The sequence below is a fragment of the Aquarana catesbeiana genome, linkage group LG11 (assembly GCF_042186555.1).
Source record: "Aquarana catesbeiana isolate 2022-GZ linkage group LG11, ASM4218655v1, whole genome shotgun sequence".
Lineage (NCBI taxonomy): Eukaryota > Metazoa > Chordata > Amphibia > Anura > Ranidae > Aquarana > Aquarana catesbeiana.
This window is the reverse complement of record NC_133334.1, coordinates 26009059-26036390: the sequence shown is the minus strand read 5'-3', so window position 1 is coordinate 26036390 and position 27332 is coordinate 26009059. Positions and strand designations below refer to the sequence as shown.

General features: G+C 43.5%; 1 protein-coding gene across 1 annotated transcript in view; it reads right to left on the bottom strand.

The window, feature by feature from the left end:
• Nucleotides 1-1063: 1063 nt before the first annotated feature.
• LOC141111892 (uncharacterized) overlaps nt 1064-27332 on the bottom strand; it is a 64542-nt gene continuing 38273 nt past the window's right edge. Inside the window, exons 4-7 of the mRNA XM_073604103.1 lie at nt 25597-26010; nt 21983-22318; nt 15909-16202; nt 1064-1941 (exon numbers count right to left, since the gene is read on the bottom strand). Coding sequence (XP_073460204.1) covers nt 1919-1941; nt 15909-16202; nt 21983-22318; nt 25597-26010 — 1067 coding nt within the window. The 3' untranslated portion in view covers nt 1064-1918. The remainder of the gene's footprint in view (nt 1942-15908; nt 16203-21982; nt 22319-25596; nt 26011-27332) is intronic.

Sequence of the window (27332 nt, the reverse complement as noted above, 5' to 3'; positions counted from 1 at the left end):
AAAAAATGAAAAAACTCCCAGGGTTTCCACATAAACAGAATTGTTCACTTCTGGCAGATGAATAGGTAAGAAATCACAGATGGGTGGAGGATCAAAATAAGTGGCAGGACCATCACCGGAGCATCAAAAGAGGCTTACCAAAATCAGATGACTTGAAAAGACATACGTCTTACAAGTCTCAGAAAGCTTAATGACCACCAGGTCTGGCGAGATGAATCGTCAGATTATCCTCAGCTTCCAAAAGGGGGGGGGGGTCTCACCACAGCTTTAATTGTCCCCAAGACAGTCCAACAGGCCCAGTGGATGTTTCAAATATCATGCGAGAAAAAAAGCTCACATGGCATGATAACGTTTAAAAACATCAATTTATTAAAATAGTAAAAAGAGAACACTCACATGGTAGGAGATCAAAAACAGCTCATATAGAATCAATCGCGGTAATCGTGAGGGGTCCACCCGACATGTTTCAGCTACAAAGCCTTCATCTGGGCCGACCTTTGTAGCTGAAACATGTCGGGTGGACCCCTCACTATTACCGCGATTGATTCTATATGAGCTGTTTTTGATCTCCTACCATGTGAGTGTTCTCTTTTTACTATTTTAATAAATTGATGTTTTTAAACGTTATCATGCCATGTGAGCTTTTTTTCTCGCATGATATTTGAAACATCCACTGGGCCTGTTGGACTGTCTTGGGGACGATTAAAGCTGTGGTGAGACCCCCCCCCCCCTTTTGGAAGCTGAGGATAATCTGACGATTCATCTCGCCAGACCTGGTGGTCATTAAGCTTTCTGAGACTTGTAAGACGTATGTCTTTTCAAGTCATCTGATTTTGGTAAGCCTCTTTTGATGCTCCAGTGATGGTCCTGCCACTTATTTTGATCCTCCACCCATCTGTGATTTCTTACCTATTCATCTGCCAGAAGTGAACAATTCTGTTTATGTGGAAACCCTGGGAGTTTTTTCATTTTTTAGCACTTTAACTCTTATGGACTTTTTGGTGGTGGTTTTCTATTCCACTATTTATCATCAATATAATTGTCATTTTTTTATGGACTATATTATTTGATTTGCCACATATATATGTTTTTTTAGACTCATTGTTATATTTCATATTATTGATTCACGTCATTTATTCACTGTAGTCACTTCTTATGTTAATTTGTATCACCTAGTGTTTCAACACTTTTTTGTCCGTTAAGGTAAAACTGATTCACTGTTTACATATACACATAGCGATACACTATATTTTTTACTAATAGCTGAAATCAGAGATAAGCACTTATATCTACACGGTTATATTTGAAATAGGCATTTCACCATAACACTTTAATCACATCCATTACAGGGACAGTGACTCAGTCTGGACCTGAACCGTGGTCCGCCATTTAGTGATGCCTGCTCTAGGGCAATATCCTGACTTGTTGCAGCAGTGGTCAGAAATGCACCCTGCACCCTCCACTGTGTATACAGGCTGGAGAGTGACAGGCAGGATCAAGAGTAAAATTCCCCTTCTGAGCAGTCTTTGCCCTTCTGGTAGGCATACCCCCTAGGAGGCCTTCAGAGAAACTTCTTCTCTAGACAGGTGGACAACAGTACTGGATCTGTAGAGCACAAATCAATGTTTTGCATCCTATGCGTAGGTAAGCACCTAATGCGGAGTCCAGTGCCCAGGCAGCAACATTACAGGCTTCTTCCTGGCGAGGTTTGAGTATGGTTCCTCCAGGACAAACCAAGAAGTAACTTTTTAAGAAGCTGCTATTATAGAGCCCCAGTGATGAAGACTTTTGCAAAATAAAAAAATGTCTTCATAAAAAAAGAATTTGATTCCAAGAAAGGTATCCTGAGACATTGTCTATAAGTGGCATGTGGCCATCTCTCACCACTAAAATTTGGCCGCTGTTTTTTTTACCTTTTTCAGCTTTTAATGCCAATCGTTCCTGGGAGGATAAACAAAAACACAAAAGTTTAGGTATTATATCAGTTGCAAAGCAAAACAACAGGCTCACTTTAAATAGTAGCCCCACCAGCTGTACATGCTCCCTTTCCTTTAGTTTCCCCTCCACTCTGTTCAACCACCTGCAGCAAAGAGAAGGAACCCTAGACCAAGTTGCAAACTGGAGTGTGCACAGAACTTAGCAGCCAATCACCAAGCACCAATCCTGTCACTTGAAAGGGAGGAGAGTGTATTGGATACAGCATAGGTGTGCGCAGCCTATTGCATTAGGGTGTGCACTCCAAAGCTCAAACACACTCTACTGATCACTCACCATGTTCATTCAGATAGGGAAGGGTTGATAAATTACATATTTGCCAGCCCCTTCTCCCATTCATCCTAAAACATCCCCGCAGCAACATCCGGTGGTAGAGGAGAGCAGGAAGCCGGAATCGCTGCGGGGGGAAGGGGGGGCACAAGGGCAGTAGAAAGAATCTGTGCTGCACACCCTATGGGATACAGGGAAGTAGTGGGTAATTTCTTTGCTCCCAATGGCCAACCAGAGGAGCTTGAGTTTGAAGGGTGTATTTCTCTGGGGTTGAGTTACTACAGGTAAATAGGCTGTTCTCTTTGCAAGGGAAGTTGGATGAGGTGAATCTTTGCTGATCTCCATTTTCCAATCATGTGCAAGCAAAATGCTATTTTTTTACATTTTCCTTGATTTCCATGATTGGGTATCCTTTGCAAAATGAAATTTCACCACATTCACTAAGCTCTGAGCAAAATTACCTCACATTGTAAACATCCTATTTAGTAGATCAACCCCTGTATGCTTCAGGTAGAGACTTTTGGATATGTCAAGATACCTGCATTCCTTATGAATACTAAGAGTGCTGCACAAATAAATTGTCCGTTCAATAATTAGTAGGTAGGAGATGAGATCACCAGTGGATAGTCAGACGCCTAGGATAAGATCAGAGGTGACTAAAATCCCTTCACTATATATGGATGGCCCCTCACCTGCAATCTTCGACCTGAAACAGGTCACACAGCATGTAAACCATACATAAGGTAAGCTGAAACAGGCGATAATGACTTCTAAAGTACTCCCACTCTCATCAGATGGCATAGATGGAATATGTAAATAAAGCATAGACAATATAGTGCTCTCTGTTTCTTATACTTTATTGCTAAAATAGAAAAAGACTATTGCACTCACAAATCGGAGCAATCAGAACCGAGTGTCGGCTGGATGGCGTGTGATCGTGAACAGGCTGACAGCCGCGGGTGACGTCATGCGCTCCTGGCCCCCGTACGCGTTACGTCCTGTGGGTGGGACTTCATCAGCGTGGGGCGGGATACACAACGACGGCCCGCATTGTTGATAAATAATGGCATGGTAACCAATGCTCCAATCACAGCACTGGTACAATTATCCAGAGGACGCAAGCCTGCACGTCACTCCGGCTACACCTACTGAATTAAAAAGTTTAAACCGCTCAACCTCTCACAGGGTAAAGGGGCTATGAAGGGATTACAGCCCAAGAATATCGCTGGAATGAAAAACCCCCCACGCACTAGAGAGGCAATCAGAGCTGGTTAATCATCCCTTACTTAAAGGGAAAGTTTAAGCAATTTGATTGCACAAAATCGCTAAAAATCGCTAAAAATATGCATTCCTTGCCATACACTTTGGTTCCTCCCTCTGGTTACTACGTCACTATAGTGCACAGCAGATATGTATGGGCCAGTGGAAGGAACCACAGCTCACAGTGGTGTCCTTTTATGAAGCAGTGAAATCTATTCACTGCTTCGTTCTCCGGCATTCACAGTGGAGATCTTTCTCCTCTGTGTGATGAATACAGGAGGGTTTCCGCGCTCACGTACTTAGGTGTGCAGCCTCCCCTTGAACAACCCTACTAGAGGGTGGTTAATAGTATGGAGAATTTTAAGATAGGGGTAAGTGGCGCTACCTATAATGGGGGATCTATTGTGATAAGTTGTGCTAAATATGTAATTAAGGGCTCCCGCTCAGCAGCAAGAAAACTTTTGTGCATAAAAGTGTCCTCACCTCTTGTGTGAAAGGGATCTAATCTGTAGAAGTCCCCTCTACATTCTGTATAGTAAACCAATTATTCATCAATACATAAAAGGTGAGAGCTCATAGACCCGACAAGCATATGTTCAGTACCCTCCAACCATCCAAAAACGTTAATGTTGGTGATGGGAGGTATATTAAATAATCAATACTCCATGTGGGTGATTAGTGAAAAAATATTATAAAATCATACGGGTGTGAGGATCTAGTCCACATATGAAAAAAAATATATATATATATATATATATATATATATATATATATAATTCCAACAAAAAAAACTCCAATTCCAAAAAAAAAAAAAAAAAAATATATATAAATAAAATACAGTTCCAAAAATATATATGTCTATATAAAGTTCCAGCAAAGAAATGAATTTCTAGTGTTCCAACAGTGTTCTTTATAATTGGTGACTTTCGTGCAGATAACCAGCTAGTATCCAGTGACTTGCGGTGCTCCCCCTCAAGGATCCCCACTCACCAGCTCCCTGCACCCCTGCAGGGTTAGTAGGCATGTAGTATTAAGCCTTGGTATGGTGTCCTTGATTCCAGTGAGGTTGTTCCTGGGTACTCCCGCTCCAGACACAGAACCGATCCGTAGTATGGTCATCCACATAGGAAAGGAAACAGGGCTCCCGTAGTGTATTACGTTTTAAAAAATTCTTTATTAAAAAAATTGATTGCCCAACAACTCGGGCTAATATATAAAAGTAAATAAACTAAAAAACTAAATAAACCAAGCCAGAAAATCACACTGCGTATAATGGTAAGCGCAGAGAGAGCTCGTGGATGCCAAAGCCATCAGCTGAGCGGCGTGCGCCTCAGCTGCGTTCCACACTCTCTTCCACTTCTGCGTGTGACGTAATCGCGTAGCTCCGCCTTACGCGTTTCATCATCGACGTTATCAAAGGCGTAGCTAGCGTACCTCATACTCAGCTATATGTAGGCAAGCGGGCATACCGAGTTCCCACATTGCTCCTCCCATGGGCGGATTGTTTGCTTGTATTACAAATCCTTTCCTAACGGGTTGGCCCATTGTGGTTAAGGGGTTTTAAAGAATTAATAAAGTATGAAACCTTATATCCCCGCTTGCCATCATAAGGGGCAGACATGTATATTAACACAATATGCTCTTATGCAAGAATGATAAGGTTAATCCATGTACTGTTATCTTTCCACCTCATTCAAACTATTCATTTGGGATATACCACTTCCTTAGTCCATAGAGCTGAATTATAAAATCATAGGGGAAACCAATGAAGCCAGCATGGGGTTGGCATTGTGCCCCTGTTTCTTTCCTGGGTGACCCCACCCCTATGGGGAGACAAGAGCCCGGAGAGAGAACACACCCCAACAATAGGTGGGAGCATACCCAGGAAAGAAACAGGGGCACAATGCCAAGTTACCCGGAAAGAAGAGGCAGACAAGAGGAAGGAGAGGAGGTAGGAAGAAAAAGAAGGAGAGTATATTAGGGAAAGTGATTTTTAACCTTAGCAACTCCACTTTTTCAGTTGAAGAAATCAGGGTGTTGGATTTGGGACTCAAGTTTGCCCCTGAAAAACGTTAGATAAATTTGAAATTTTTATAGACCTGCAGAAGTTTATGAGGAAACTCAACCTCAAAAAACACTTTGCTCTAAACCAAGAAGCCAATACTCGGGAGGCTCCTGAGTATATACAAACTAATTTAAAAAATAATTCCATCTACAACCCAAAAACACCAGAGAGTCAATGCCTGAATGCATTCGAGAAGATGGTGGAAGAAGACCTAAGAAACTTAAGAAGGAAGGACAGAAAAGGAAAACATGTTTGGGATGCCATTAAGAAAATAGGGGAACGACATGAAGTAGTCATAAGACCAGCGGATAAGGGGGGAGGACTGGTTGTCCTGAACAAAAAGGACTACCAGGAGGAAATGGAAAATCTGCTAAAAGTAGAAAATACCTATAAGAAACTAAAGAGTAACCCCAAGAAGAAATATGAGAAGAAATTGAAGACCTTCATTGAGAAAGGGAAAAAAATGGGGATCTTAAATGTAAAAGAAGCTGAATACCTGTTTTCAAAATCTACTAAAACCCGAGTCATGTATTATACGCCAAAAATACATAAAATATAAGTAGAGGGGTCCGCGCTTAGGACAGTGTGAGAGCTGCTGCCTATTCCTGATTGGTATCTCAAAGGATCCAATAATAGAGTAAAGTGGTAAGGGAATAAAGACGGCGCTGCCCTCAATATGATTGGGTGCTATAACCTAATACGGTAAATGAACCTGAACTAGGTGTTCATAGTGCAATTTCACCAAATTTTGCAGAAGTAACCAAAAGCGAAAGATCCAAAAGATCAAAAAACAAAAGACAAATGCCGTAACCTCAGTGCATACGACACTGCTACATAAAGTGAAATAAAATAAAATAAAATAAAATAAATTCCCCCAGTGGGTTAAATAGTTATTTCAAAATAGAGTAGTACAGTATAAGTGAACAGTGGTTGAATAAAAAATTAAGTTTCCTCAAAACTCAAAAGTTTTGGGACAAAATGGCGCCAGGGGTGCTGTGAAATAAGTGATAATAAAAAAAGTTTTTAAATTGAATATATATGTAGTGTTACTATGGTCTCCGTGTGCCGTTATCATGTGTATATAAGATAATGCTACAATTTCCAGAAGTATTAAGACACCATGGCGTATCTGAACCAAAAAAACAACTTTTGTGAACCATAAAAAACTTAATTGTGGCACACTATTAGCACACTCCCTGTGAGTTAAATGCAGTTATATAGAAAAGCATACAGCAGCCATAAATCCAGTTTAACAAATGCATATGCAGCAATCATTAGCTCCTAAAAGGTCCATGCAAGGGGTCATACATAAATGACCAGGTGGGGAAGACAGAGTCCAACAATATAAATGCTGTTAATTGTATCCTTGGGGACACACTGCAGTGACTTCCGTGCCTTTCACTCAAGACGGTGACTTTCAGGTGCTCACCCCCCAATGATATCCCACTCACCAGAGATGATCACCCTTGCAGGGGTACCGAGCGGCAGAGTGGGTGTCCCACGGCAGGTGATATTCACTCCGAGTGTGCTTCCCTTCCTCTACAGCTTTCGGTCCTTACAGCTACTCCAGGAAACAGATGTATTCTAATGTGGTCAGGATATTCCAACGATTTGCCAACTTCAACTCTCCAGTATACCGGAGAAAAAGAAACACAAGGGGGCCTCCTTGGTGAAGTACGTTGTATAAAATTTATTGCACATAACCGTTACAGAAGAGTCCCATTGCAAATGTTCACAGGCTACAAGCCAAAAAACCAAAGTGAAAATTTAAAACAAGCACCGCTGTGTGCAGGGTTGGAACCGGCAGCGAGGATGGTCGTGCGTTCCACCGTGCGTTCCAGCCAGCACTTCCGGGTATGACGTGTGAGCGTGACTCCGCCTTACGCGTTTCGTCATAGGACGTTTTCAAAGGCAGGTTTTCAAAACGTCCTATGACGAAACGCGTAAGGCGGAGTCACGCTCACACGTCATACCCGGAAGTGCTGGCTGGAACGCACGGTGGAACGCACGACCTTACTCGCTGCCGGTTCCAACCCTGCACACAGCGGTGCTTGTTTTAAATTTTCACTTTGGTTTTTTGGCTTGTAGCCTGTGAACATTTGCAATGGGACTCTTCTGTAACGGTTATGTGCAATAAATTTTATACAACGTACTTCACCAAGGAGGCCCCCTTGTGTTTCTTTTTCTCCGGTATACTGGAGAGTTGAAGTTGGCAAATCGTTGGAATATCCTGACCACATTAGAATACATCTGTTTCCTGGAGTAGCTGTAAGGACCAAAAGCTGTAGAGGAAGGGAAGCACACTCGGAGTGAATATCACCTGCCGTGGGACACCCACTCTGCCGCTCGGTACCCCTGCAGGGGTGATCATCTCTGGTGAGTGGGGTATCATTGGGGGGTGAGCACCTGAAAGTCACCGTCTTGAGCGAAAGGCACGGAAGTCACTGCAGTGTGTCCCCAAGGATACAATTAACAGCATTTATATTGTTGGACTCTGTCTTCCCCACCTGGTCATTTATGTATGACCCCTTGCATGGACCTTTTAGGAGCTAATGATTGCTGCATATGCATTTGTTAAACTGGATTTATGGCTGCTGTATGCTTTTCTATATAATTGCATTTAACTCACAGGGAGTGTGCTAATAGTGTGCCACAATTAAGTTTTTTATGGTTCACAAAAGTTGTTTTTTTGGTTCACATACGCCATGGTGTCTTAATACTTCTGGAAATTGTAGCATTATCTTATATACACATGATAACGGCACACGGAGACCATAGTAACACTACATATATATTCAATTTAAAAACTTTTTTTATTATCACTTATTTCACAGCACCCCTGGCGCCATTTTGTCCCAAAACTTTTGAGTTTTGAGGAAACTTAATTTTTTATTCAACCACTGTTCACTTATACTGTACTACTCTATTTTGAAATAACTATTTAACCCACTGGGGGAATTTATTTTATTTTATTTTATTTTATTTTATTTTATTTCACTTTATGTAGCAGTGTCGTATGCACTGAGGTTACGGCATTTGTCTTTTGTTTTTTGATCTTTTGGATCTATCGCTTTTGGTTACTTCTGCAAAATTTGGTGAAATTGCACTATGAACACCTAGTTCAGGTTCATTTACCGTATTAGGTTATAGCACCCAATCATATTGAGGGCAGCGCCGTCTTTATTCCCTTACCACTTTAAAAAATACATAAAAGAATGCACAAACCACCAGGTAGGCCCATAATAAGTGGGATCAACTCCATTTTTTCAAGATTAGGAGAATATTTGGACAAATACCTGAAGCCACTAGTCCAACAAGGAAAATCCTACTTACGAGATAGTCAACAACTTATCCAGGAACTGCAAGAAATCAAAGCCTACATATAGCTGAGTATGAGGTACGCTAGCTACGCCTTTGATAACGTTGATGACGAAACGCGTAAGGCGGAGCTACGCGATTACATCACACGCGGAAGCGGAAGAGAGTGTGGAACGATGCTGAGGCGCACGACGCTCAGCTGATGGCTTTGGCGTCCACGAGCTCTCTCTGCGCTTACCATTATACGCAGTGTGATTTTCTGGCTTGGTTTATTTAGTTTTTTAGTTTATTTACTTTTATATATTAGCCCGAGTTGTTGGGCAATCAATTTTTTTAATAAAGAATTTTTAAAAATGTAATACACTACGGGAGCCCTGTTTCCTTTCCTATGTGGATGACCATACTACGGATCGGTTCTGTGTCTGGAGCGGGAGTACCCAGGAACAACCTCACTGGAATCAAGGACACCATACCAAGGCTTAATACTACATGCCTACTAACCCTGCAGGGAGCTGGTGAGTGGGGATCCTTGAGGGGGAGCACCGCAAGTCACTGGATACTAGCTGGTTATCTGCACGAAAGTCACCAATTATAAAGAACACTGTTGGAACACTATAAATTCATTTCTTTGCTGGAACTTTATATAGACATATATATTTTTGGAACTGTATTTTATTTATATATTATTTTTTTTTTGTTGGAATTATCTATATATATATTTTTTTTTTTTTCATATGTGGACTAGATCCTCACACCCGTATGATTTTATAATATTTTTTCACTAATCACCCACATGGAGTATTGATTATTTAATATACCTCCCATCACCAACATTAAAGTTTTTGGATGGTTGGAGGGTACTGAACATATGCTTGTCGGGTCTATGAGCTCTCACCTTTTATGTATTGATGAATAATTGGTTTACTACACAGAATGTAGAGGGGACTTCTACAGATTAGATCCCTTTCACACAAGAGGTGAGGACACTTTTATGCACAAAAGTTTTTTCTTGCTGCTGAGCGGGAGCCCTTAATTACATATTTAGCACAACTTATCACAATAGATCCCCCATTATAGGTAGCGCCACTTACCCCTATCTTAAAATTTCTCCTCTGTGTGCCAGCTTATGAAGCGGAGTAGATCGCTTCACCTTTGGAGGAGTGAAGCAATCTACAAATGCTTCAAACATGCTTCTAACGCCCCCTGATACTGGAATCTCGTGAGACCTTACAAGATTACAGTACCAGAAATTCACAGAAACACAGAGATGTCAGTTTATTAAGCAGTGATAAATTATCACCGCTCAATACACTGACAGACGGTGTGGTTAATGTTAAAAAAACGAGTCCCCCTACATTATATATTTATATATGTATACATGCATATGCACACACATTATATATATATATATATATATATATATATATATAAAAATGTATACACATAAATATGACAGGGGACATGCTAATGAGGGCTTTGTTTAATAGCCCAGCCGGTATTTATTTAGGTTTATTTATTAGCAGAGGCGGCTCTCTAATTAGGCGAAATAGGCGGTGGCCTCAGGCCTCGCAGTCATAGGGGCCTCGCACAGCTGGCTAGTTTACCTAATTAGAGAGCCGCCCCTTCCAGCAGCAGAGATCGCCGCCATCACACAGTCCTGTATCCCCTCACTTTGCTACAGGGAGAGATACGGGCTGCGAGTGAGACGTGTGATCGGAGCTCCGGATCACAGACACGGAGAGCCGCTCAGTGTAGAGCTCTGACAGATCTCCCCCCTCCCCCTGCTGCCCGCACAGCCAGACAGAAGAGGAGAGAGAGCTTCTGCTCCTCCTCCTCCTCCCGCCCTCTCCTCCTGTGTCTGCCCCGCCCACTCTCCTCGGCAGTGTTCTCTGTTCTGCCTCAGAGAAGGGGATGTGTGGGCGGAAAGATTCAAGCTGAAGACCAGCAAACAGAAAAGGACAAGGGGAGTCTGATCCATCCATCCATCCATCCAGTCCCTCATGCCTCCCAGTGATTACACTGATGTAGGGGATGTTCTTCCTTCCCTTCCGTCTCCACCCCCTTCTCTTTCTTTCTTTCCTTCCTTCTATCTTTCTATCTATCTATCTATCTAGCCTTCCATCTTTCTTTCCTTCTTTCTATCTCTTTCTTTCCTTCTTTCTATCTATTCCCTTTCCCTTTTCCTTCTCCACCCATCCCCCTTTTATTTCTCTCTTTGTGACAGCCTACCAGAATAGGTAGGATCTGTGAGAGCAGCTTCCCTGTGCAGCTCTGCTTGAGGAAAATATATCTTTATTATGCCCACTTACCTACCCCCTGTACTGTCCACTCCCCTATACTGTACCCTCCTAATACAGTTCATTTTCATCCCTTGAATTTTTTTTTCCCATTATGGGAGTGAGTGGGGCCTCATGTCTAAGTTTTGCCTAAGGCCTCACAAAGTCTAGAGCCGCCTCTGTTTATTAGCACTATATCAACTCTGTTAGCACATGTATTATTTCACTAGCAATTGGGCAAGTACCGATTGCAGATTTATTGTAAATTGCACTTTATGTATAAGGTTTATGGGGAACTAGCAGTTTATTTGTGGATTGCACCCAGTGTACACCAATATTCACTACCCATGTCATTTATGGATTTAAGTATTTCAGTATTGCACAGAGCACTTTACATATAGGATATTCATGGTATAGCACATTTTTTACCAGCGCTGTATATGTTTGTTTTATAATTTTTAAGTACTTGTACTTTCTTACAGCAGCAGTGACATATTATTTAGTTTATTGTCGCTAGCGCTGCTCTATTCACATATTTCATGACAGGGGACATGGTTACAGTGTTGGGGGGTCTGAACGAGGTAGAAAGAAGTTAAAAACCTTCTTCTTTCCTCCTCAGATCCCCTGGGATTCTCTCTTCACTCCCCGATTCTCCACCTCTGAGCTGGTGAATCTGGGAGTGTGAACTCTGACACAGATCGCCAGTGAAGCGCTGAGATCGCAGCTTCATAAACTGCCCGTTACTGTGTCATTCAATGAGGATTCTCCATGTGCAGAGATTATCGGCGAAGAACAAGTTCAAACACTTCTCCCCATGATTATCTCTGTTTCATAAACTGTTTATGGACTGTGATCAGCGGCGATCCTTGGGATCACTGCTGATCACTGCTTCATAAACGGACACCAGTGAGTGAGCAGGCATCCAACACAAAAGTGTTGAATGGTAAAGATTCTGCCAGAGGCAATAGAATCACTGCCTACAATCAGAGAAAAATGCGCTGCGCTTAGGTATATATCATTGTGTACATTCACCCTACTGGTACCATGTGCACTTAATAAAAAAGTGCCATGTGCACGTGATGCAGATCTAAAATCAATTCTGCATGTATAAACCAATATATCAAAAAAGTGAAAATAAGTGCTATATGTAATAAATCCAAAGTGCAATGTGCAAAAGATTGATAAACTCTACATATACAATTAAATAAATAAACGCAATGCACATTTGTTAATCAATCATAATGAAATCAACTCAGCATGTATCAATCAATGTGCCAGAGAAGTGCAACAAGGTGCCATATGTAATAAATCCAAAGTGCAATGTGCAAATAATAGATAAACTCTGCATATATAAATGTAATGCACACTCACTAATCGATAATATTCAATAAAATTAAAACGTGCACTATAAATATTATATCATATACATAACTCCAATAAAATCATATAAGTGACAGGTGATAAAAATATATATACATAGAACCATATGAGTGATATGGATATGATGAGTGCATAAAGTGCTTCGCAGAAAAACATCCAATTGCTGAATCACAGTGCCCAGATCATGCCGTGATGTGCCTCGGTGACCCCCAAAGTGGTTGCGCTCACCTTAGAGCACCATAGTTTTTCTTTTGGAACTTTTTCACTACACACTGCTATGTGATGTTATACTGGAGGAATTTTCACAAATAAGGACAATAATTGTCTCAAGCATCACATATCACTCATATGGTTCTATGTATATATATTTTATCACCTGTCACTTATATGATTTTATTGGAGTTTTGCATGTGATATGTATATGATATAATATTTATAGTGCACGTTTTAATTTTATTGAATATTATCGATTAGTGAGTGTGCATTACATTTATATATGCAGAGTTTATCTATTATTTGCACATTGCATTTTGGACTTATTACATATGGCACCTTGTTGCACTTCTCTGGCACATTGATTGATACATGCTGAGTTGATTTCATTATGATTGATTAACAAATGTGCATTGCGTTTATTTAATTATATACGTAGAGTTTATCAATCATTTGCACATTGCACTTTGGATTTATTACATATAGCACTTAGTTGCACTTTTTTGATATATTGGTTTATACATGCAGAATTGATTTTAGATCTGTATCACGTGCACATGGCACTTTTTTATTCAGTGCACATGGTACCAGTAGGGTGAATGTACACAATGATATATACCTAAGCGCAGCGCATTTTTCTCTGTTTGTATTTACTGCACGGCCATGAATACGTGATCTGCGTTTGCAGCTGGGCATTTATATTCATATTTAGTTGATTCTCCATTAAGGCATTGGATTATTGTGGCTCGCAAGATTTCTCTTTTTTATTTCAGAATCACTGCCTGCTGGAAAAGTATGTCTCCTTTAGCGGGCAACTTTTTGCCAAGGGCCCCTCTACACCCTTTTCCCTAGAGGGTTGAGCCTAGGGAGAGAGAGGACAGTAGAATATCCAGAGCTGGGCAAAAGCTGTTTCACAGATCTGGGGCTGTCTGTGTTTATCTGCCGGTCTGTGGCCTATAACTAAGTGAGTATATAATGGGCTAAGCCAGGAAAGAGGCTGGAACATGATGTGATGCATGGATTTGGTGTTGTGAAATCTTTTTGAAACTGTTAGTACTCCTTCTGGACACTGTCGTATAAGGAGGCCTGAAGCCTGCTAGTGGTACCTGGGCTGGTAAAGTATTCATCTCCTTTGATTTTTCATTTAAAGCAGGAGAGTGTCGAGAAGCCACCCCATCCACTTGTGTATGGCCAGACTTGCCTGTCTGTGAAATCTGAAGAGATTAACGTTTTGTTCCTGAATAAATGTAATTTTTTTCTTAAGGACATAGAAGGTACCGTATATACTCGAGTATAAGTCAAGTTTTTCAGCACATTTTTTTGTGCTGAAAGTGCCCCCCTCGACTTATACTCGAGTCAAGCACTTTTCTGCAGCAAAAAATTTCATTTTCCGAACTGACTTTGGGGCCCCTTATCTCAGGGCCACTTCCGAGATACAGGGCCCCAAAATCGGTTCGGAAAATGTCATTCTCTGCTGCAGAAAAGTGCTTGACATTTTCTGAACCGATTTGGGGCCATGTATCTCAGGGCCACTAGGTGCTAGGAACCCCAAATTTGGTGTGCAAACCCAGTGGAACTGGTACCATAACATATCCAAAGCTGGGGTTTCTAGGACCAAGTGGCCCCGAGATACGGGGCCCCAAAGCCGGTTCAGAAAATGTCATTCTCTGCTGCAGAAAAGTGCTTGACATTTTCTGAACCGATTTTTGGGGGCCTGTATCTCGGGGACACTGGGTGCTAGAAACCCCAGCTGGATATTTTATGGTGCTAGTTCCACTGAGTTTGCACACGAAATTTGGGGGTCCTAGTACTAAGTGGCCCCGAGATACGGGGCCCCAAAGTTGGTCAACTGTGTCCATCTGCAGCAATGTCATTTCGGGACCATTTGGGTTCAGAGACCCCAAATTTTGGCTGCAGCTAGGGGGCATCTAGGAACCCTTAACTACGGAGTTTGAAGTTCGGGGGACCTATGGCTGCAAACGGGCACAGTGAGGCTGCAAATGGGCATTGTTGACCCTCTTTTTCCACTTACAGTAGCTGTGCATTTCTCACCCTCGTCTTATACTCGGGTCACTAAGTTTTCCCATTTTTTTGTGGTAAATTAGGGCCTCGACTTATACTCGGAACGACTTATACTTATATGGTATTTATTTAGTATACTATTTAAACGGGAAAAAAAAGATATTTTTTAGTTTTTTTTTTTTTTTTATTACTGTAATTTGTATCTGTAAACTACGGTATTAAACAAAGGCACACTGCCTTCTGCAGATCAAAGTTTCAAGCCCACATTTGATTACTATGTGCTCTTTTCCCTTTTTGGAGACCTAACTCCAAATACTTTGTAAGTTCCCTGTCACTCCTTTACCATGCTTACTATCAGAATAGCATCAGAATATGGCACACTCATGTGTATGCTTCAACATGCAGGCAAAGGTCTGCCACTTAGACCTACTTTTACCTTGCATTTCCCTTGCTGACCTAGCTAGTTCCTGAATTTGGCTTGTCTCTGCTGATTCCCTGCTATCACCTCAGCTAGTCTTCAGACCATGACTAGTTGCTATCCTGCTTGCTGTCTGTCTTGACAGTTGCCAACCTTTGTTTCAGACTTTGCTTTCAGCTTTCTGTGTGTTCCTGCCAGCTGCTGTGCCAGTCTGTACCTCTGTAGTGACCACTATGCTCTTCAGTGACATCCTAATCATTCTGAGCATCTCACACTCGAGCTACATCACAGCTTCTACCAGAATTCATCATCTGCAGATGGGACATTCAACACTTGTGCCACTCTGTGCCCTTTTACCCCCTAGCCTCCATTTTAGGTACTTTTAGACCAGCAATGTAAGGGAAGCCCTCATCATTTTTTTACCTCTAACCAGATACATAATTACAGAAGTTTAATGATAACCTTTTCCCTGCCACTTTCTAACAATGTTTGGACATGATGATTGACTGCTCAAGCCAGAGGACTGTATATTGAGAGTAGAGGAAGGAAGTCATATGTTCCCCCATAGCTAGAATTTCTGGCTTTCTGAGGGACCCTACACGCTGAACGGATTGGCAACACTAAAGTCCCAATAACATGAAATTTGACCTCCAACCCCCTTCCCATGCCACTCCTGTCCTGCTCTACTTACTCTGCTCTTCCAATTTCCATTCACGAATTTCTGGATTTAGGAGACTCGTGTGGTCAACTTGACACCTCAATGTTTTTCCATTGTCCTCCTTCTCTGGTACATACATTAGAATGGACGAAGCGCTGTACAGACCATCATCATCAATATGTAATTCAGAGTCCGTTGTAGGTAACTCATCTTTCTCCTTGAACCATTTAATCTCTATAGTCTTTGGGTGGAAGGAGTGGACTCTGCAGGAAAGCTTCATCTGCTGACCAACATTTTCAGAGGTGATCTGTTCCACAACAGGCTGAGCTGCAAATATAAAACAGAAAATTTGGAAGGGTTTTTAGTAGGTACTCTGTGCTTTGCTGTTTTTACACATCACCCACTGGTGTGAGGAAAGTTGCAGCATATAGATTACAGAATGGCATTAAAGAAAAATTCCAAGTATACATATTTTTACATAGTTACATTAGTCCAGCTTGGATTAATGTAACGATGCATATACCTATCTCTGTGGGATCCCTATATTAGCTGGAAATCGCCATAGTAGACACCACATCTACAGTGATCTCCACTAGCTTCTGGGTCCCGTGCTGAGCGGCTGTCCTACTGAAAAGTGAACACAGGAGGCGGTTCGCTCCGCACTTGCGCCATGCTCGATTGATGCAAAGTGTTCTTCAATTGACTAAGGTGGCGAGGCGAGCAGTTGTGTCACCCTTGTCTTCTCGTTCAATCAGAGAACGTTTTGCATCCACTGAGAACATGCAAAGCCTTCTTTGAATAGTGCCTGTGTCGAGCGAGCAATCTCCTGCATTCACAATAGAGCAGGGCAGCCACTCAGCACGGGATCCGGAAGCTAGTGAAGATCACCAGAGTAGTGGTGCCGACTACAGTGATTTCCAGCTTACACAGGGATCCCATAGGTAAGCTGTAACTATGCTTATACCATACCTGTAGTAATAATAATTGGCTCTTCTCAGAACTACACTCTAATGCCCCGTACACATGGTCGGTTTTTCCGACGGAAAATGTGTGATAGGACCTTGTTGTCGGAAATTCCGACCATGTGTGGGCTCCATCACACATTTTCCATCGGATTTTCGACACACAAAGTTTGAGAGCAGGATATAAAATATTCCGACAACAAAATTCGTTGTCGGAAATTCCGATCGTGTGTACACAAATCCAACGCACAAAGTGCCACGCATGCTCAGAATAAATAAAGAGATGAAAGCTTTTGCTACTGCCCCGTTTATAGTCCCGACGTACGTGTTTTACGTCACCGCGTTCAGAATGATCGGATTTTCCGACAACTTTGTGCGACCGTGTGTATGCAAGACAAGTTTGAGCCAACATCCGTCTGAAAAAAATCCTAGGATTTTGTTGTCGGAATTTCCGATCAATGTCCGACCGTGTGTACGGGGCATTAGAGTGTGATAACCTATCAATCAGTTTTTGACTATTTGTGAACTATGAAGATGTGTTTCCTGGAGTGTGATTAAATCTGTGTGAGTTTACAGTTTATGCTCTTTTCGATTTTGCTGCTGCTCTGGAGTTTCCTTTGTCATATGACCTGAAAGTAACTATTGAGTTATCCATAGCACTGTGTCAGAACTGTAATATTGGTTACCTTATTTAAAGTTAATCCCTTGCTTGCAACCGTTAGGAAGGGTCTTGAGTGGTGGGATCATGGGAGTAAGCCTAGACCTTGAGGGCTATATCCTCTGAGCTGGAAAGGGAGCTGCTGATCTATTGAAGACCTACCCCATGATGTTTTCTGAGGGACAACAGAACTGAGGATACTGGAGCTGAACTAGCACATTTAATGGTCTTTTTCTACAGTCTCATACATGGTGCAGAGAAAACATAGGAACCCCTGCTTTGTTAGCAACCATCCAGGGACTGTTGGCTTTGAAGAAATAATACAACTTTGAGTATTGTGTTTACTCCCTTCTGTTCTACAAGTACTGATATAATTGTAAAATATATCCAAAGCAAAAACCATAGGTGTGCGCAGGGGGTGTGCTAGATGTGCCTGGGCAGAGGCGGCTCTCTAATTAGGCAAAAAAGGCAGTCGCCTAAGGCCTCGCGCTTCCAGGGGCCTCACAGCCGCCTAATTTGCCTGATTTGTGCGTGGGAGAATGGGAGGGAATGTCCTTGGTCCGTGTCTTCAAGCTGGCAGGGTGAGCGGGCCGGACTGCTAAAGGATCGCCGAGGAGGTGGAGGCGGAGCTGCCGGCCGCTGCTGAACATGCCAGGAGGTAGGGGCGGACTTGCCCGGGGGGCAGGGGAGGCCTCGTAAAAATGCACGTACTCCGTGACACCCGCCGGCTGGCGCTACACTGTCTGGGTTATATTTGCAGCACAGAGCGGTGCGACCGTGCGAGTAAGCAGCTTAGTGATATGACATGAGTCCAAATGAACCGATGCATTCACTGTCTTCCCTGTCAGGTGGAGTGATCTCTGCCCGACAGGAGTTTACTAGTCCCGCCCGGCGTGATGTCATTCACAGACCGGGACGCGGGAGAGTGCTGCTGCAAAGACCTGCGAGGAGCCAGTGAAGCATCTGCAAAAGCAAGTAAGTTTTCAGAGGCTAAAAACCTAACCTAAGGCAGTGTTGTCACAGTGGCTTTGCTGTGCTAACTGCCTGAAGTGAGTAACTTTTTTGGGGGGGGGGGTTAATTTACAATGGTATTTTTAATATGCAGCATGGAGGGGGTTAATGTACTGCCACTGGTCACTGATGCATTAGTGATCAGTGGCAGTTAATTAACCCCTTTGTGCTGCATTAGTGACACCAGCGTCAGTGTTAATTGACCCCTATTTGGTACAGCATGAAAGGGTTCATAAACACTGATACTGGTGTCACTAATGCAGCACAAAGGGGTTAATTAACTGCCACTGATCACTAATGCATCAGTGACCAGTGGTGTATTTGATACTGCTCACCTCCATACACTCCGCACCCCTCTCATATACATACCACCCACCGCCAGACACTCCGCACCCCTCTCATGTACATACCACCCAACTCCATACACTCCGCACCCCTCTCATGTACATACCACCCACCTCCATACACTCCGCACCCCTCTCATGTACATACCACCCACCTCCATACACTCCGCACCCCTCTCATGTACATACCACCCACCTCCATACACTCCGCACCCCTCTCATGTACATACCACCCACCTCCATACACTCCGCACCCCTCTCATGTACATACCACCCACCTCCATACACTCCGCACCCCTCTCATATACATACCACCCACCTCCATACACTCCGCACCCCTCTCATATACATACCACCCACCTCCATACACTCCGCACCCCTCTCATATACATACCACCCACCTCCATACACTCCGCACCCCTCTCATATACATACCACCCACCGCCAGACACTCCGCACCCCTCTCATATACATACCACCCACCGCCAGACACTCCGCACCCCTCTCATATACATACCACCCACCGCCAGACACTCCGCACCCCTCTCATATACATACCACCCACCTCCATACACTCTGCACCCCTCTCATATACATACCACCCACCTCCATACACTCTGCACCCCTCTCATATACATACCACCCACCGCCAGACACTCCGCACCCCTCTCATATACATACCACCCACCGCCAGACACTCCGCACCCCTCTCATATACATACCACCCACCGCCAGACACTCCGCACCCCTCTCATATACATACCACCCACCGCCAGACACTCCGCACCCCTCTCATATACATACCACCCACCGCCAGACACTCCGCACCCCTCTCATATACATACCACCCACCTCCATACACTCTGCACCCCTCTCATGTACATACCACCCACCGCCAGACACTCCGCACCCCTCTCATATACATACCACCCACCTCCATACACTCTGCACCCCTCTCATGTACATACCACCCACCTCCATACACTCCGCACCCCTCTCATGTACATACCACCCACCTCCATACACTCTGCACCCCTCTCATGTACATACCACCCACCTCCATACACTCCGCACCCCTCTCATGTACATACCACCCACCTCCATACACTCTGCACCCCTCTCATGTACATACCACCCACCTCCATACACTCCGCACCCCTCTCATGTACATACCACCCACCTCCATACACTCTGCACCCCTCTCATGTACATACCACCCACCGCCAGACACTCCGCACCCCTCTCATATACATACCACCCACCTCCATACACTCTGCACCCCTCTCATGTACATACCACCCATCTCCATACACTCCGCACCCCTCTCATGTACATAGCACCCAACTCATACACTCCACACCCCTTTTGGTTTCTTTAGTGAGATATCAGGGGTCTAAACGGACCCCTGAAGTTTCACTATTGAGACAGAGAAAGGGACTGAGGAAACACATTCCCCAGTTCCTTTCTCTGTAACCTCAGCTGCACTGCAGATGAATAAACAGGAGACAGAGGCTCCTGTTAATTAATAAACTAAAGCATAGTAAACACAGTTTATTGTGCTTCAGTTATGAATGAACACAGTAAGTGATCAGTATTGATCACTCACTGTTCTTTTAGTAAAGATAGGGGCTGGTAAATGACATTTACCAGCCCCTTTTTCCCGCCTCCATCCTGAATATCCCCGACAGCAGTCAGCAGGAGAGCAGAGGAGGGAAGTCGGCAGCGCTGTGGGGGGGCACACCGTTATTTTTTATCGCTTGAATTATTTTTCCCATTATGGGCGTGAGTGGGGCCTCATGTCCAAGTTTTGCCTAAGGCCTCACAAAGCCTAGAGCCGCCTCTGTGCCTGGGAACACCCTAATCACTCGATTGAGAAGATTTGCTGTAAACACAACTGGAAGTGTTAGGAAATCCCCCTCTCTAGTTCTGTCTTGATGACCATTTATAAATTTTGTATTTCCCATCACCTCAACAGAGACAATGATAACCAGGACACATAAATTGAGTGAACTTCCCCAGGTGAGCCTTCAAAAAAAAAGGAAAACAGAGATTCCAACCCTCCTATACCTTATCAAAAACTATTTAAAAAGTTTTGACCTAGGATACATTTTTTTTTTTTACAAGAAAGACCTAGGATACACTCAAAAGAAAAAAAAAAAAAATCCAAGGACAGGACAAGGTACGATGCATGCCAACCAAGGATTCCTTTTGAGATTACAAAACCCCTCTTGTGTGAAGACAGAAGTTCTTACACCAGTGGTGGCCCGTGCATTTAGGGTGTACGGCCCCCCCTCTCTCCTGCCACCCCCGTCTAGCACCAATAGATAGATTCATGAATTGCATGAATCTATCTATCGCCGCTGCTGCCACCCCCTATTTAGGCGCCCGGCCCCTTTTCGGGCGCAGGGCGCCTGAATTACAGCGGCAGGGGGTGTTTTTGAAGCACCTGATTAGAGCCATAGGCTCTAATAGGCGTAAAAAAGGTGACCTGCGAGCGCCATGTTGGGCGCTCGCAGGTCACTCAGCTGTGTTAGAAAAGTGAATGACTATTTGCTTTCCTAACACTAAACCGCCTCTCCACCAATCAGGTGCTCGGATCTGTTAACCGTCACCTGATTGGCTGAAACAACAGGCGCTGTGATTGGACGCCAGGCGTCCAAGCATAGCAGAGAGTGGGAGAAGAGATCGAGGAGCTGTCCCACCGAGACAGTTAAGTGCAGACGGCAGGCATGGCGGAGGGCACACTGGCATTATTTGATTTGGCACAGTGGCTGCGTTTGATTGGTCACAGTGGGAGCAATTGATGGGCACATTGGCTGCATTTTATGGGGCACAGTGCCTGCGTTTGATGGCACAGTGGCGGCAATTGATGGGCACAGTGGCTGCGTTTGATGGCTGAGATTCATGGTACAGTGAGGCTGCAATTGATGTTTTTTTTTCAGAATTTTTCAGTTTGTTTGCGCCCCCCAAAAATTTTGAGCACCAGCCGCCACTGTCTTACATGTAGATCCCATTTTTCTTAAATAGTGGAGGTTCGGTTACTAATCATTTGCAAAGAAGCCACAAAGAATATTTCCATTTGTGATAACAAAAGGTCTTCAGAAATAGATATTTACTGACTCAGCTTCTTACCTGTAATTAATGTCTCATAGCAGGGCTTTAACATTTTTCCTATTGCATTGTAGGAGACCTTGCAGGTGTACTTCATGCCGTGATCCTCTTTAACCTTCGCCCTGAACTTCAAAGAGCTGGATGACTTGAGCACATTACCCTCGTGTGGTACATCTCTGGTTTCTGTATGTGTATATCTTGTGTCTTGTATATTTCCATCTTTATATATAACTTGTTTCTCTTTCAGCCAAGTAATCAGTAAAGGTTCCGGATCACATTTAGTGATATCACAAGTCAGAGTCACCTCTTCCCCGTGTTTTAGACATTGCGGGGCCGTAATATGAGCTGCGAAATAATCTAAAAAAGGAAGAAAAGAAACTTATAAGACACAATGCACAATAAAGCAACGCCAGTTATCTGAAACTGTCTTATAAATATTCAAGAATTTCAGCCAAGAGCAATTCATATTCTTCCACAGTGCTCAGGACCCTCTCATATTGGGGTTGATTACTAAAAGCAAATAGACTTTGCGCTTTCCATAGTGCAGTTGCACTCTGGGAAATCAGTTGCACCAAAGCTTAGTAAATGAGGAGAAGCTCTGCTGACTTCCATCATCTAATCATGTGCAAGCAAAAATTCAGTTTTTTTTATTTTTCTTGCATGTGATTGGGTATTCTTTGCAAAGTAAAGCTTTACTTCATTTACTAATCTCTGGAGTAACTGCACTTGCAAAATGCACAGTCTATTTGCCTTTAGTAAATCAACCCCACTGTGTTTGAGGCCAAACACTGCACTGATTAATGTGCTGTGTTACATCAAATAAAGCTCCCAGTACATTGCAGGAATTTAGCACGTTACTCCATAGTTGAGACTCGGGGGGGGGGGGGGGAATGATCTTCTCTGGAGGATAAAGTGACCATAACGGGGTCATTATACTCATTTTAAAGCTGAATTCTAGGTAAGGATTGTATTGCATAATTACATTGATTCTGTATGGAGTATTATAAGTATGCATGTGCCAGACCCAGTGGCAGCCTGTAATGCAGGGCGTAGGGGTGCCGCCCCCCCCATCCATGCGTTCGTCCCCTTAATCTACATGCGGGGCTCTGGACGCATGGATTCCAATGGGATTTTTTTTTTTTTAGAAGCACCAGAGGCTCTAATAGGCTTCAAAAAAAGGGTGGACTCTGGGTGCAGTGCACTTGTGTGACAATAGCGAATGAGTATTTGCTATTGTCTTCCTGATTCTCCTCCCGGCCAATCAGGAATCAGCTCCTGGGACCTGATTGGCCAGGGAGTCTTAGGACTCCCAATCGTGTCTCAGGACAATTCCTGTTCAGCCCGGAGGAGAACGAAGAGGAGGACTGGCTTTTTATTCCCCCTGCCTCCTAAAGGTTAGTCTCTGCCGCAGTCCAGGGAGGAAGGGGTCCGGTGCTTGCCTTCTGCTGTTTATCTCCTGTGGGGGGGGGTGTTTGTGGCGATCACCGCCTTCCCCCATCCGCCGTTCATCTCCCGCCTACAGGGTTTTTTTTGCGGCGATTGTTCACCGTTCGTCTGCCACAGGGGGGAGGGGGTGGGGGGTTTGCTTGCAGTGATCGCCTGTCCAAAGGGGGGAGGGGGGAGGTGGCTGGTGTTAGTTTGCCATTTAGCACAAGTCGCCACTGGTCAGACTTGAGGGACTGCTTTGGAAGTGGAGAATCACTGTAGCAATCACCCCACTACTACAGTGAATTCCGGTTCTGTCTTCCAGGTTCTGTGACCACATGGGATCGCTCACTCAGCATGGATGCCATTCAGAGAATGCTTTGTATTTTTCTTAATGAATGCAAAGCGTCCTCTGTTAAGACGAGGTGGACAGGTGGGGTGGTGATATCACAAACTTCATCTCAAGGAACACTTTGAATTCATTGAGAAAATGCAAACTGTTCTGTGAATGGTGCCCATGCCAAGCAGATGACCTCCTGTGTTCAGTAAGCAGCAGGAGCTCAGTGGGCTGAATAACTACAAGGAGCAATTGTAGTGAAAGTGAGAGAACTGTTACACTTTGTGTTAAGAACTGTTAAAGACTGTTGCCATAGGAGACAGCATTCCTACACATGCAGATGTGGCGTCTTGCTGGATGCCTTTCCCTGCATGGCTATCCTCTTATTGAAGTCTCCGAGTCTGCCAATTAATCTTGCAACTATCTAAGGGTTTCCTGGCCCTAACCCTCTCTCCCTCAAAAAGTTTGTTAAGTAGAATAAACTTTCTTTTGAATTCAAGAAGTGTCTGGCGCCCAATAACTTTAAGTACTCTGCACCCACCATGCCTCACAATCTACTACAGAAGGATGTCAGCTGTCTTTGGCCCTGGAGGTTCTCATTAGACCGAAGGAGGCCTGGGACCTGGCTACAGAAGTTGAACTAGTAAATTCTGCTGGATAAAACAAAAACTGTGTCTGTCTTCATTTCAGGCTGCAAAGGGAAAAACATTTGATTTCAAAAGGGGGGGGGGGGGAGTCTTTTGGTTTATTTGCAATTTCACTTTTACTTCCAAGCAGCCACGGGTAAAAAAATAGGGGGGAGTTGTCTTTGGGAAAAAAAAACCTATAAACCATGCGCTTACTCCAAAAAAGTCATAGATGTAAGCAGCTAACACAACAAATAGAAAATTTGTAATAAATCATATGTAACCAAGTGTAGCGCTAAAAAATGAGAAAGAGAATATTGCTATACCACATATAATAGCAAAATGAATTGTGAAAAGATAGTGTTTTGTATACTTTGTGAACATTCATACATATAGAACACTTATGTTATAAAGCCTTAGGGTCACCAAAAGTGATAACAGGATGTAAAAATGGCAATAAAGTCCAAAACTGAATGTGCAGATACGATGAACATAAATTTTGCAATGGTGATAAATTCCAAAACATATACTCGTGAGAGATTTCTGTATGTAATCCAACATGTGCTGACAAACACTTGTGCGAAACCGCCACCTAGGATGACTGGAGGCTTACCAGAAAGTTGGGACCCACCTAGCATACGCTATATGGGTCAAACAGGCTTGGATTGCTCACTGGCAATGAAGGTAGGGAACCAAGGGCTGGTGAATGGTGAAGTTGTAACGTTGCTATCCCAAAGAGGTCTTCTTCATATGGAAGCTCGGACACCAACGGACATTACCCACATGTACCCACATCTCTCACGAGTATATGTTTTGGAATTTATCACCATTGCAAAATTTATGTTCATCGTACCTGCACATTCAGTTTTGGACTTTATTGCCATTTTTACATCCTGTTATCACTTTTGGTGACCCTAAGGCTTTATAACATAAGCGTTCTATATGTATGAATGTTCACAAAGTATACAAAACACTATCTTTTCACAATTCATTTTGCTATTATATGTGGTATAGCAATATTCTCTTTCTCATTTTTTAGCGCTACACTTAGTCTTTGGGAAATGAAGATACAGACAGTAAAAAAGAAAAATCTTGTCCTCATGTAAGTTCTAACCCTTCTTCCAAATGTGGAGTTGTTTTTCTATATGTCCCTGTTGGGAGTGATTTCCAATCACTGAGTGTCCTAACATATACATGCAGGCAATCTTTTCCAATTTTTTATACAGTTATATATCTCTCTAACTTACCTCCTTTGATGTTCAGTTCCTGGCGTTTAGTGAGAAGAGTTTTCAGAGAAGCGTGTTTTACTTCTATGACAAGTTCAGCCCCTTTATCTTTCCTTTTGTCCGGAGTTATACTTATAGGACAAAGACAATTAGAGGAAAAGAAAGAAAAATTTGGTTTTAAAGGTTGTATTATTTCTTCCTGTCCAAGGAGCTCGATTCCTTCCCCTCTCTTTGGGTGATTTACATCATCATAATTCTGGTCTTGTGGTGTCGGGTATTTCCAGGAACCAATTTTTCGCCGTTGATCACCTCTCTCCAGATAGGCATTTATCTCAATGTTTCTTGGTTTAAAGCCTGACACCATCCAGGATAGATTGGCACTCTTCCCATGAATCAGATTATCTATTCCAGCAATGTCCAAAATCTTCGGTGGTACTACAAGAGGAGAAAATGAGAATTTTAGTAAGAGCCTAAGTAAGAACTGTAATGCCCCGTACACACGGTCGGATTTTCCGATGGAAAATGTCCGATCGGAGCGTGTTGTCGGAAATTCCGACCGTGTGTGGGCTCCATCGGACATTTTCCATCGGATTTTCCGACACACAAAGTTTGAGAGCAGGATATAAAATTTTCCGACAACAAAATCTGTTGTCGGAAATTCCGATCGTGTGTACACAAATCCGACGGACAAAGTGCCACGCATGCTCAGAATAAATAAAGAGATGAAAGCTATTGGCCACTGCCCCGTTTATAGTCCCGACGTACGTGTTTTACGTCACCGCGTTCAGAATGATCGGATTTTCCGACAACTTTGTGTGACCGTGTGTATGCAAGACAAGTTTGAGCCAACATCCATCGGAAAAAATCCTAGGATTTTGTTGTCGGAATGTCCGAACAAAGTCCAACCGTGTGTACGCCCTATAAGTCTAAAGCGCAAAAGCAATGACCATTGGTTCTGGGGGGTCTCAACTGCAGCCCATGATACCACCAAAGGGTCACATACATAATGTTCAATATATGTAATGCTGATGTAGTACCCTCTTGTGAACATAGTTGGGTAGTGTAGATAGAGACTTGTTAGAAGCCTGGGTGTGAGTCAGAGGGTTTACTTTAGGTCAGGCTGGAGGGCTCTGTAGGTCAGGAGAAGTTTCTAGAAGCTAGTGGGCGACGGCCAGAAGGTTCTGATCTGAATATTTATGGAAATCTGGCCAATCCCCAGGCAGGAGACCTGGCAGGATGGCTAAACCAGCCCATACATTTCGAGGAGTCTGGCCAGCAGGGGAGTCAGTGGAAGATGAAGTGCTGCTGTGTGTGGCCTGGAAGGGGAGAAGGGGAGTTCTGCCTCTAGACTGGAGGTTGAAAGACAGAAGGAAGCTGAAGGAGGATCGCCACCACCCTGCAGCCCACCCGGCCAATCCAGTCGCTTCTCCTAAAACCAATCTGGTCTCAGGACCCACTTCCTGTCCTGATTGGCTGTGAGAAGCAGGAAGACGATATTCCTGGGCTCAGGACACAGTGCTCTGCCCTCCGAGCCCTGCCTTTTTGAAGCCAATTAGAGCCTTAGGCTCTAATCATGTGTTTCACAAAAAAATTTTAAAAAACCCTTGTAAAATGCTATGCTTCCGGTGCCCCATATGGAGATTAGGGGTCGGCACATAGAGATTAGGGGGGCAGTGCCCCTGGGCCCCTTATGGATGAGCCGCCGCTGTTTAACTGCTTGCCACCCAGCCACCGTGGTTAAACAGCGGGAGGTTGGC